The following is a 12,637-nucleotide window of genomic DNA, read 5'->3' as shown; positions in this document are numbered from 1 at the left end:
TTTTTTCGCGCTTGGCTTGCACCTTAAATCACGTCGGCCACTGACAACCCACGATCGAGCACAATCTAGAAGATAATAACCAGCGAAGTATCTGAGCGCTTCCTTGTTAGTTTACCGCATGAAACCTGGAACTGATTCTCGCGCGCTGTCCACGCGACGACGTCGACTGGCGAATGCTATTCAGTGACGTCATATTGCCGTTATTTACCTAGAGTCCACGCCCCAGTTGTTCAAAAGCTGGAAAGTGCTAATCATAAATCTCTATCTAGTGGATAGCGCAATTGGTTTTCGTCAGACTTATCCACTGGAGAGTGACTGATCCGGTGGATAGCGCTATCCAGCTTTTGTGAACAACTGAGGCCAGGCTTAAGCAAGCCAAGAACTCGAAGCGACTTGAGCTAGACTAAAGGAGAACACCAACCCGCCAAATGGCGGCAATTACGCGGTGTTCAGTCCAGCTATAACCATCTACCATCCCTCCCTCCCAGGAGAAACTCAACAGGCACATCTCAATATGTACGACACTTCAATTTAATGTACATGACTAAACCCAGAAAAATAATATTGGACTTTGATACTGAAATCATTACTGTACATTATGAAATAGAACAAAAGAAAACGTAACTACCTAACTACAAAATGCGCCGTCGCCACCAAAAACGTTGCAGAAAACCACATGTAACATTAAAAGGGAATGTTGAATGGGTAATGAGGATGGCCGGCATCTCTTGCAACTCTCTTTCCTTCAACCTAAGGAAGCAAAACAAAAGTAACTTGAGATGAGGATCTTTTTCACTTCGCTTGGTAAATGCGAACAATAGAGTTATCAAATATTGGAACCAGCTGCCACTACGCGTGCGAAAATATTCAACAAGTATCAACGCCTTTAAGGCTGGTCTTGAACTCTTTAAGTTATCTAAACCTGATTCGCCTAATCCATTCTGGAAATTATTGGAAGAAATCTTTAATTGAATAAGCGATAAAAGTGAACATGTCAATTATTTACTAGCCAATCGCGATGTTCCCATGCGGCAAAATATCTTGTTTTAAATAATTATCTCGTTTTAATAATTAATTTTGTCGTTCTTTGCTTTTAGTATTTTTCTGATTTTAGTACTCTTATGATAATACATTTTTTATTTTTGATCACATGTTCATAACAATTTTGTAAATAGATTTTTGTAAATTGAGATATCCTAAAGAGATATCATAAAGTTATCTTATCTTATCTTACGCGATTCTGGCGGGCGAGGCGAATCAAAGAGAGAATGCATGATGCTGCCTCTGTAGAGAAATACTTTCAATAAGCGGCAAACACCCAAAGGGAGTGATTCCTTAACAAAATATAGTTCGAAACTGTTGATCAAATAGCCCCCCAGGCAAGGCTCGTTTTATGTCAAATTCCCGTTCAATACAGAGCTAACCAAGTATCAACGCTCCAGCGCAATTGCATGGTTGGATTAGGGTTTTCAAAATTGACTGATACACTGATTTCAGCACAATTTGAACCCAAAACTTTGAAACTCACAAACAAATATCTCCTTTAAGGAGGATACAAGATTGCAACTGTGTCAAAAAAGAGATTAAGGAAAGTCCATTTTGTCCTCCCAAATCTTGCCCTTGACTCACCTCAATCATTGGAATACAGGCTCGGAAAGGAATATTAAATGATTCAATCAACTTCATTTCGTCAGCTGACAGTTCAAAATCAAATACCTGCATTTTAAAATAAGACATTTTTCAGAGTATGATCACATTGCAAACTAATAAAGACATACTGTGATATTACTGTGGACTCTAAAAAGGGCAGTTGTCTGCTTACAGGAGCTTAAAAATGTAGTGGTTTAGCTGTTTACATGTAGCTTGGCATCCATTTACTGGAACATATCTCTTACAGTGTCAGATCCAGACCTTCAGATGGGGGGGGGGGGTTATCCAGACCCTGAGAAAAGGGGGGGGGCCCTGTCTCCGGAAAAATTTTTTTCGGCTCTTTAGGCCTCGGTTTGGTCGAAAAATAATGGGGGGGGGGAAGGGTTTCCTGGCCCCTCCCCTGGATCTGCCACTGTGTTGTATTTTGTATTTGTATTTTATTTTTACTCCATCCTATACATAATACATTAGTTGTACAATATCAATTATAACAAGGTTGATTAAACTATGTGTACATAATAAAGAAAAGAGAGTTAGAATGGAGAAGGGCACATTATAGAAAACTAATTATGGCCCTTTAACAGGACTAAGTTTATTCTAATATAGCTTTGTTATTCCACAAAACTATCCAGCTTTAAAAGACGCGGCCATCATCATCGTTTACCGCTTGGTCAGCCACCGTTTTAGCAGAGGTTCAACTGTACAAACTTACCTCAAAATTGCTTTGAATGCGGGAAGGTGTTACACTCTTGGGTATAACAACCACACCCCTCTGAATCTGGAAGCGGATACAAAGCTGTGCTGGGCTTTTGCCATACTTCTTGCCTATTTCCAGCAACTTAGGATCCTGCAAGAGGGTGGGTTCATCAGGCTTTGCCCAGGGCCGGTCTGGTGATCCAAGAGGGCTGTATGCTGTGGCTGATGACAGAAAAAAGGAGCAATATTGAAGTGCTGGGAGTGTAACAAGAAATTGTGAAAATGTACTGCAAGCCAATGGGGCCCACAGCACCATAGCTTATCTCTATTTCAGTAGCATGAAGCTCCTAGGAATATTGCCATCCCCCACCCCCCCACCCCTCCTGGATGGAATGCTAGTCCATCATACATGTACAGCTGTAGGGGTAGAAATACAATCCCCCTTACTCTACAAAAGAGACCTTTACATTCGACAATAAAGATGACTACAAGGAGAAGACTCAACAAAATAATTTTTTTTCCAGGCTAATTTTATTAAAGGAGGTTTAACCTTTATTAGTTCCCACCAATGTGACATTCTTGCTAAAAATTTGTAGAAGAGTGACGATGGCTATCACAGTTTCCTGCCAAAGTGATGCTGATTCGTGGGTATGTACTACTTAGTAATGAAAAAATCTTGTCTTGTGGTCGCTCTCGTCTTAAAATCCAAAAGCCTCTAATCAGAGAACGCAGAACAGAAATACTGGACAAGGATGATTGGCAGGAAGAATTCATATCATCTGAGCTAATGCTCAACCAAACTAACCATCTTACTTACTCTATACCGGTAAATTTAATGAAGTTGGGATTAATAGCCTCACCTACAACACCCTTTTTCTTGCAGTGTTCCACAAGCTCAGCCTGATTCAGATATGGATGACACTCCACCTGATTAACTGCAGGCTTTATTCTTCCTTTTTCTATAATGTCATCAACTTGCTTACTGTTAAAGTTTGATAAACCTAAACAAAATAATCAGGTATTGTCAATTGTAGGTACACGTATGACTGCTTCATATAAAGCTTTACTAAGGATGAGAGCCGGTCATAATTAAACCAACACACAGGACAATATTACTATTCGTGTATTAAAACACATGCTGGGGGAATGTCAAAATTACCTGAGCCAAGGGTGTGAAAAGCATCAATTTTTCACATGTAATTTTTCTTATTATTTTTGTTTATGAAGCACAACCTTGACATTGTGAGGCCAATAATATTATTACTGTGGGCCTGAAAAATTTCCCTCCTAGGACCACCTATGAAATGCACCACACAACCAGGCTCTACTTCCCTTACTTATTATGTTGCAACTTGTGGCAAAACTGACTCTTTACTTCCATTTTTTGGTGAATTTTAAGCATGGTGTCAATTCATGAGAAAGATGATTTTTCAGTCAATGACACAGGCAGCTCAGAAAAAAATCCTTGAGTACTCCAAATACATGTAGGAGTCAACCTTTGGCAGGGTGTTACTTGACAGCTAGGATGTAAAAGTAGGCTGCTTAGTAACTGAGTGCTGTAGGCAATCTTTTAGGCTTTCCCTCCCTCACTTTACCCTATTTCCCCTAAAAGTAAAAGGCTCAAACCTCCAAGTAGCCGGTTTTTTAGTGGCTGCCAGCACTTAACTCTTTAAGCCCCAAAATCCAAATACAAATTCTCAAGACTGATCTCCATACATTCCCTTAATGATTTGGGAGAATTTGTTTAAAGATCAAAGCGTTTTCCATGAAGTGACAACTCTATATATTCTCACAACATTTTCTCTTGATTATGTATTGATATCCTTAGGAGAAAATTGATTTTCGTCAAATGAGAACCCCGCAATGGGTTACAAGTCCAGATGCTGTACCTCCCTAAAACTAAATGTACACTGTAGATTCATGTGACATACATCCTGCATACTGCTACGAATGGAATGTTTGCTTCTGAATCACCAACACAGTAAACCAAACAAGGCAAATTGTGGCACTTCAAAATGGCGTTATGTAGAGGGACTTCAACTGTACTTTAAATCAAGGGGGTATACATGTATGTTTTTAGAGAGCATACAACAACCTTGCCTAGTCCCTGGGCCTCATTATTGTGCGCTACCAATGCGTTTCGGGTTACGTGGTCGGAGCAAGTCTCCCACCCTTTCATCTCAGATACATCACCAAAATGCATTGACCGAGAAGGCCTAGGAAGACGCCATACAGTGACTCGCCAAGCAAAAGCCCATGATAGGGAAGTTTTCTTACCGATGGCTTTGACAAGACCATCATCAACAAGTTCTTCCATAGCTTTCCAAGTGTCACATGGATCATGATAGGCATAAATCATATTTCCCTGTTCATCTTTAGGGAAACGCTCGTCACCATCTTTAAATGACAAGGGCCAATGGATAAGGTAAAGGTCTAGGTAATCAAGCCCTAAATCCTTCAGAGTATTCATCAGTGCAGGGCGTACATCTTTTGGATTGTGTTTTGTGTTCCATAGCTTAGACGTGATGAACAGTTCTTCTCTGGCAACCTGCAATGTGTAGCAATGGTATTAAATGGAATTTTTATTCAAGCATTTTGATGGTACACTTTTATTGGAGGATCTGTAGAGGGGAGTAAGGTCCCAGATTGCCTGTTCACCTTTCTTCTCCTCTCACAAACATAGTTTTTCTCCCTATCCTACATACTTATAACTTGCATTTTCTTGCTCGTCATGCAATCCTCCCCAACAAATGTCTGCTGCAACAAGCGGTCAAAAACGTAGACCAATCACCGCACACTTCCAGATCTGGGACATCCTTGAGAAATTTCCCAAGAGACTCCAGAAAAGATCAGAAAGGTCTTATGAAAGGTGAAGACCTCACGCTCACCCCAAAAACACCTTTATGAGCAAATGACAGCCTTTACAGACAGAAATGGAGCCATTGCTGATCTCCCACATTCTTGTTTGGAACAAAACTCTTTGATCATGTATCACACACACCCCACTGAGCTTGTACATCGTGTTTGGCTTGTCAACACTCTGACTTCAACAGTGTTCATCGGTTCTCCGATAATCTACACATGAACTCAAGTTGCAAGTTCTTATTTGCGAACAAAGGGAAAGGAATTTAACTGCTTGTATCAGCAGACGTTCCTGGGGCAGGAACTTGTGACAAACCCCTAAGATCATCTGTGTGGGAGGCTAGCATTTTCGTGAACCCCCAAAATATTTTGGTCCAATCCTGAATCCCAAAAATACCCCCTTCCAGATTCGAGAGAAGAATAAGAAGATGCGTGCGGGCTGCATAATTTACAATATGTAAAAAATGAATTTCTGCTGTTGTTGTTCTTGTTAATTTGTTTTTCCTACCCAGCACATGTGGAAATACTCAGCATTTTTTTCTTTTTTTTTTTTTTGCCAGACTGTTTTTGCAAGGGGTGGGGGTGCGGTAACAAAATGTCAAGCTTATTTCGTCCCTAATAATTTTATAGCTAACAATTATAGTTAGCTAAACGTAGCAATTTCAAGTTTCGTACCGTAGTTCCGACGCATGACTTAAGAACGTCCCCTATCTCTTTCTCGTTGCCATAAATCGCTGCACAATCGATATGTCGGTACCCGGCCTTGATAGCGACTTCCACAGCATTTCCAACCTGCCCTGGGCGACTTTTCCATGTTCCTAGGCCCAAACATGGGATAGACTTGCCATTATTCAGCTGGATCGTGTCCATTCTCACTGAAAGCGTAAATAACAGAACTGCTTTTCTTGAGATTTCACCTGAACTCGAATGTACCTGGAGGAACACGTGAATGACCTCATATGAAACGAGATTCCTCGAGGCGAGGTTACACACTTCTTGGACGCGAAGGAATGGTACGAATAAAATAAAAAAATGGCCGACAAGCAAGCAAAACGCGTTGAGTTTTCTGAAATCAAAAATAAGCTTAGAAGAAGTTCTCTCTACCAAAAAGATAAAGTTAGGAAGGCAAAAGAGAAGAAAGAAAGAAAAAGGAAGCGAAAAAGAGAGGAATCACGAGACCCAAATGTGGTAAGTTGCGGTTACCGTTGTAAACACACATGTGAGATCAAAGTACTGATTTTAGGAAAGGTATAAGGTTGCGTACACATCCTTAATGTTGCTTACTTAAGGCACTTGCTGCACAATTTAAGTCTCTCTTTAACTGGTAATCTTGTGGTTTCTTGTCAGGCCCCTCCTAAGCAAGTCCCTAGAACCATTGATAACACACGTGTGGCTGATGACACCATTGTGGAACCAGAAGACCATGAGGTAAGGTGAACTCTTTCATTTTAAGTGTTATCATGCCTTAACGTAATAATATCCTAACACTGTGACTACTTCCGAAGTAACTGCAGAATACCTGGCCACTCAAAAGCTGGATCCAAAAGTGTTTCTACGTGGCTACAGCTTTACACCAGTTTTTAGGGGCTTTAGGTACTGAAGTGTGCCTGAAGAACAAGGCATTTACTTTGTGGCTATGAGGCTATGCAGCTACCGGCTTTAGTAAAATCCAACTAGTGGTCTATTATCAATGCTGCATTCTGATTGGTTGATCTACTACTAGGCTATATGTTATAGCCCACTATATATAACTTGTAGCGAAAAGCGCAGGCTTTTTGGTGGCAAAAAAGGATTAAAGTCTAGCTTTAACTGGCTAAAAATTTTTTGTTCTTGATATTTTTTGACCAACTAACTGGATTTTACTAAAACAATAATATTCCTCTCACCCTCATGGCCTCTGAGTCGCTAGCCCATGAGGCCAAAGGCCGAATGGGCTAGCGACTCAGAGCCCATTCGGGCTCGAGGAATAATTATTGTTAAATAGGGTTACAGCTGTCTTTCTGGCCACAACTGTATATAAGGGATATATGGCTGCAGGGTGCACAGCTAAGTGGCCATGCAGCTACATAGCCACCTAGCCACTGTTTTAGAGGTATAGCTTTTGATTGGCCAGGTATTCTGCAGTTATTTTCAACATAAACATCATCATCATCATCATCATCATCAAGAGCCACAGCAGCATTTTACTTACCATCATCTGGTCATCATCATCATCACCTTGCAGTCAGTGGCTAAATTGCAGAGAAATCAGAGGGGTGAGATCTTGTGTCAGCTTTTAAAGGTGCACTTTGCAGTTTCCTCAGTCCATGTTTGATCTTGTCACAAATCTGATACACCATGACACCAGGGTCTACGTCCCCTACTTGTTTTGAAAAATGTGATGGGTTTTTTATGTCCCCTTGCAATACAATTCAGTGGCTTAATAATGCTGGGGTCAATGACACAATCAGCTCAACTGAGAATGGTTTTCAATCACAGCTAGCATAATCTCACCAAGTTTTTAAAAAAAACCTTGGTTTGTGCTCCCAAGTGGGCCTCGAACTGTCTACTTTCTCTACTTTGTGTCTCTGTCTCTAATGTCTAATTTATGTACATGTATAAATTTCAAATTTCACGGAGTAGTCTATCAGATTGGTCATAATCCATTGACCTGTACTAACAACAAATACTTATTCACTCTAAAGTGTTTTTGTTTTGATTAAAGACATATCATTCAATTTTTTTTTGGCCAAAGGAATGTCTAATATTATCATTTAATCAACAAACTACATGCCGATAAATTGTTTTTGTCAGCATGGTTTCCTTATATTGTTGTTCTTTCAGGTGAGAAATGATGAAGAATCAGATCAGTTGGCAACCTATTTTAGATGTGAGATGGTTCCTAAAGTTCTTATCACCTCAAGTGATAGATCTAAATTGGTAAGGTAAATAAAATATTATTAAGCGCATTTTATAAGTCAGTAGTTCATTGCAATAATTTTACATCTTACTTATTAATAAGCTTTTTAGCTTATCTTATGTGGTACAGTGGATAAACAAGCAACGTTTGGGAGTAAATAATGTTTCTCCATATCCCAGATGGGGCAATTTTTTCCCATTGCGTAATGTTCTTCTTATTTTTCCTTTTTTTGACTAAACAAGCTTTGTCACGTATTGTCATCTTTTTTTCTTATGATTTCTATGTTTGGTTGAGCAGTATTCTGTAAGGAGGATTTAAAATGTTGGACACTTTTACATAGTTTCTAAGGTTTAAAAGGTTTATATTAAATACATTTATTATATAGACACGAGTGTTTTACTGAAAAATATACCACTAGTAAAATTCATAAAAACTACATCAGGGACCTGAGTGGTTTATTTTCCATAATCTCATATGTTTATCAATAACGTAATTTCGGTAATTTCCCTCTATTATTTTATCAATGTCTTTTTGTTTATATAACAAAAAGAACATCACACTGCGGCTTGAAGATGTGAATTTTATTTTCTCGTGGCAAAAACAATAAAATTTATATTGTTTTGTCACTCAAAAATAAAATTCATATCTTCGCACCACAGTGTAATGTCCTCTTTGTAATCCTTATTGTTACATTTATTAACTAAAGTTCTTGATTATTAATCTCGCTGTTTAGAAAACAGTTCGGTTTATGGAGGAACTTCAGAGACTTATTCCAAACTCTGAAATCCGTGTGCGCAAAGGATTGGATTTGAAGAAAATCATTCCCCAGGCAAAGGAAAAAGGATTTACCGCTCTTATAGTTGTCAATGAAGATCGGAAAGTACCAAGTATCCTTTCAATTTTTTTTTGAGGGATTTCAATAATAAGCAAATAACCAACCATCTACCACTCTTATCCTGTCTGTTAAACTCATTGCAAATAGTTTAGCTTGGGAGCTGGTGCCTTTAAGGTTAGTGGGGTACCAGATACCATAAGCCACAGGGAGATTTCCCTGGCAACCCCGGAATGTGGGAACCACCCAAACGAGCACCCTCTAACTGGCACCATCACACTGAAATAATTCAGTGGAAACAACTTACCTGAAAGAATACTTTCCCTATTAACCAAACACAATAGCAGGAGGGAGGAGAGGGTGTAAGAATCCCCAATGATTCACAAGCGATAGCAGTACTTTTCATCTGCAAAGATCAGCTGATAACACTGCACATGTAAAGCAATGACCCTTGAAACCCTGTACAACCCCTGGAGGCCACCCCAAAAGTCATGTACTGCCAGTGGGGAAGACTGCTAGCTGCATTAGCTCAAGTTTACCTGTAACTTTGCCTAATGATATTAAGCCTAATTTAATATCTCTGGAGAATTTATCATTATACGGTTTTCAAAAGAAAGAAAGAACAACATTGTCTGGAAGTCCAAGACATCCTCTTAGAATAACAGCAATATGAGAAATACTAGTTTGATGCCAAGAATGCTGGTAATTGCATTTCTGAACTTCTTGATTCCATTTTTTGGGGTAGTGGCCATACCCCGATGCCCCCAAGGTGAAAAGATTTCTCTAATGATGACTTAACTAAAACTAAAATATGGCCAAAACCCTGCCATGACACACAAAAACACAGCCCTTAACTAATTGTCTTTAGATGGAGTTGTTATCAGTCACTTGCCAGATGGTCCCACAGCATACTTCAAATTAAGCAGCATCAAACTTGGCAAAGAAATTAGGGTATGTTGTGTAAAATTCAGTAGACTTAATATTAATTTTTGTGCTTTTTTTGTCTGTCATAAATTGTTTGCAGGTCTGAAGTAATATATCAAGCATGAGACATTTCATCACCAGATGAAACACTGAGAAGAAAGTTGAAAATACGACGTGTAGCGGACTATTTTTGACAAACTTCTAGGTGACTCATCTGGTGGTGAAACACTGTGTCGAATGCTTGATATTACTTCTCAAACAAATGATTTTAGGGGGAGAAATTAAGGATGCAAAAAATGACCAGTTTTTCATCTGATCTTCAAACACTCATTAAACGTTAATTTATTTGTATTTTCTTTATAATTAATTATCAATGAGTTTGAAAACTGTATTAGAAGAATTGCAATTCACATTGTGTACTCCTTGTATTGTATTCTTGTGAACTTGATGAGGGTCTCCCCAGCCTGATCCATGCTCTCAGTCACTCTGGATGAGTAAAATTAAAAGCAAACATTTTTTTTTTCTGCAAAAGCAAACATGCGAAAGACTGAGGAGAGGGTAAGGTGAGCTCTCCTGCCCTCTATCCATCAGTCTTAGTCTACTGAGGTCAGATGACTCAGTCATTTGTTTTGTTTTTCTTTTTTGTTAAACGGAATTCATTTGCCATGGATTGAAAACTACATGCAAGTGAAGAAGGTTTTCCATTGCCCGTGGAGTACATATTACTGCACTTAACTTGTATGTGTAAATGTATTTTGGATATGCCCTATTGAGTGGAAGCATTGCTTTTAGCTGTTAAAATAGCTTCACAAAGCTTCAGTTTTAAGAAAGTTTTCCAACTTTCTGACTGTTATCTCTGTGCCTAACAAAGTTCCTATCCTATCCTAATCTGGCCTAAATTTTTAAACGCACATTACAAGTCAGAAAAAAAGTCTATTGACCTTACTTTCTTCTTAGAACCATGGTCGCATGACAAGCCACAGACCAGAAGTGATCCTCAATAATTTCAGCACGCGGCTTGGTCATTCTGTTGCACGTTTGTTGGCAGCGCTCTTTCCTCACGATCCGCAATTTCAAGGCAGACAATGTGTTACCTTCCACAACCAACGGGATTTTATTTTCTTTAGACGTCACAGGTGGGTCAGATAACTACAATCGTGGCCTCCCAGATCCCAAATAGAGACCTTGAGGTTCTTAGGCCAGAACAAAACTACTAGAATGCACGCGCTTGAGGGTAAAACATGAGAGCTGTAGTTATTCTACAACGGATTTTAGCGAAAATGTCGTAGTGACGGAAAGAATAGAAGTTTCATCGTCTTGCGGTCGTGAGAGGGCTTAGCCTCCTTCAATAAAAAAACTGTGTTTATAATCTTTTTTGGTGAAAATTGAAATTAAGCTTTCGGGAAGGTTCACTTTTTGTTAGAATACAAGAAAAACCCCTAAGTCAAACTTCGTCCACGTCGTCGAAACTAAAGGTCTCTAATGTTGGTATCCGGACAACTTGCTCCCCTGACCTTAGTCTAGCCTGCGAGCAAGCTCTCCTATTTGGGCGAGTGAAACGAGTCTCGCAAGAATGGCGAGCGAGCGGCGAATCCGGGAGGGGCCCCTCGCTCGCGCGTTCTCGCGAGACAACGTCGACGCTAAGAGTTTCTTTAATGGCAGATTTCTTTTTCATTTTTTTACATGTACGCCTCAGGTATATTTTCAAGAACCAGAAGAAGGCAGGACTTCAGGAACTCGGGCCGAGGTTCACGCTTAAACTCCGTTCATTGCAACGAGGAACTTTCGACTCCAAGTTCGGCGAGTATGAATGGATTCACAAGGTTTGTCAAAAAATGATGATTCGTAGCATATAGTGCAGGTGTCTTCTTCCAGGCCAGCTTGTGCTAATTTCAATATATTTTTTTGCATTTGCTTGAGTACTCATGATCTTAAAATTATTTTTTTGCAGAGAAAGGAGATGGACACAAGCAGAAAAAAGTTTTTTCTTTGAAGGCGGTAGTCGGCAGAAGTAAAACTCGTGATGTGTCGAGCTGCAGCTTCCAGCCAATTAATGTAACAGCGTTCTGTACAATGGCGACAGAGAACTATTCTTCAAAGACACATGTCGCTTTATAAGTACTGTCATCACTGGCTTGGAACGCGTATGTGTCGACTCTCGATCTTTATTGTAAGCCCACGAAAATGGAGAGAATATAAAATGGACAATTTCTTGCTGGAAATTTGTAAATAGTAATGTTCCATACGAAATTTGGTGATTAAGTATTTTATTTGCCAAATTCGTTGCCAGGTTTGCCCTCTTAAATTTAGTGAAAATAAAAGTGTTGCTGACGTCAAAAGTTCCGTGCTGCGTCAATAACCTGCTGCGAAATCAAATTGTCAACGAGACCGACTAACGAAACCATTGGGTATGGAAGCAAGTTCTAATTTGTGGCCTATGAACAAAATCCAAACCTAGGGAACCTCAAATTGAAGGCACTGAACTACTCTTATTTCTTTTGTCTATTTTTAACTTTGTTTTTAATCTTGGCTAACCTCAGTTGAGAGCCCCTTTGTAATGAATTAATTACACGCTCTTTCAAACCTTTTCAATGAGTTAACGAAATGTCAAGAGACAGTTTAATGAGCGCAGTTTGCCTCAAGGTTCGTATTTTAATAGCATTTCAATAAGAGTACAAACCGATATGATGCCTCGGTTATGCAGTTATGAACACTTTGTTGACATGGGGTCCGTGCCATAGTACGAGCGAATATGGTTATAGTATGTACAGTAA

At 39.4% G+C, this 12,637-nt stretch overlaps 2 protein-coding genes across 2 annotated transcripts; one reads left to right on the top strand and one right to left on the bottom strand.

The window, feature by feature from the left end:
- Positions 1–509: 509 nt before the first annotated feature.
- On the bottom strand, positions 510–6,178 carry LOC140953956 (aldo-keto reductase family 1 member A1-like). The gene is made up of 6 exons (XM_073403341.1): positions 5,884–6,178; positions 4,624–4,894; positions 3,207–3,347; positions 2,363–2,568; positions 1,630–1,716; positions 510–750 (listed from the first exon to the last, which is right to left on the bottom strand). The coding sequence occupies exons 1-6, from the start codon at positions 6,076–6,078 to the stop codon at positions 685–687; spliced, it is 966 nt and encodes a 321-aa protein (XP_073259442.1). The 5' UTR covers positions 6,079–6,178; the 3' UTR covers positions 510–684.
- Positions 6,179–6,240: 62 nt separating this feature from the next.
- On the top strand, positions 6,241–12,269 carry LOC140953957 (ribosome production factor 1-like). Its single transcript, XM_073403342.1, has 8 exons — positions 6,241–6,396; positions 6,556–6,636; positions 8,032–8,127; positions 8,841–8,994; positions 9,808–9,890; positions 10,821–10,999; positions 11,560–11,686; positions 11,815–12,269. Exons 1-8 carry the CDS (start codon positions 6,241–6,243, stop codon positions 11,854–11,856), a joined length of 918 nt encoding a protein of 305 aa, XP_073259443.1. The 3' UTR covers positions 11,857–12,269.
- The last annotated feature ends 368 nt before the right edge of the window (positions 12,270–12,637 follow it).

This window comes from Porites lutea, chromosome 12 (assembly GCF_958299795.1).
Source record: "Porites lutea chromosome 12, jaPorLute2.1, whole genome shotgun sequence".
Lineage (NCBI taxonomy): Eukaryota > Metazoa > Cnidaria > Anthozoa > Scleractinia > Poritidae > Porites > Porites lutea.
The sequence above is the reverse complement of the archived record's forward strand: the minus strand, read 5'-3'. Positions and strand labels throughout refer to the sequence as shown.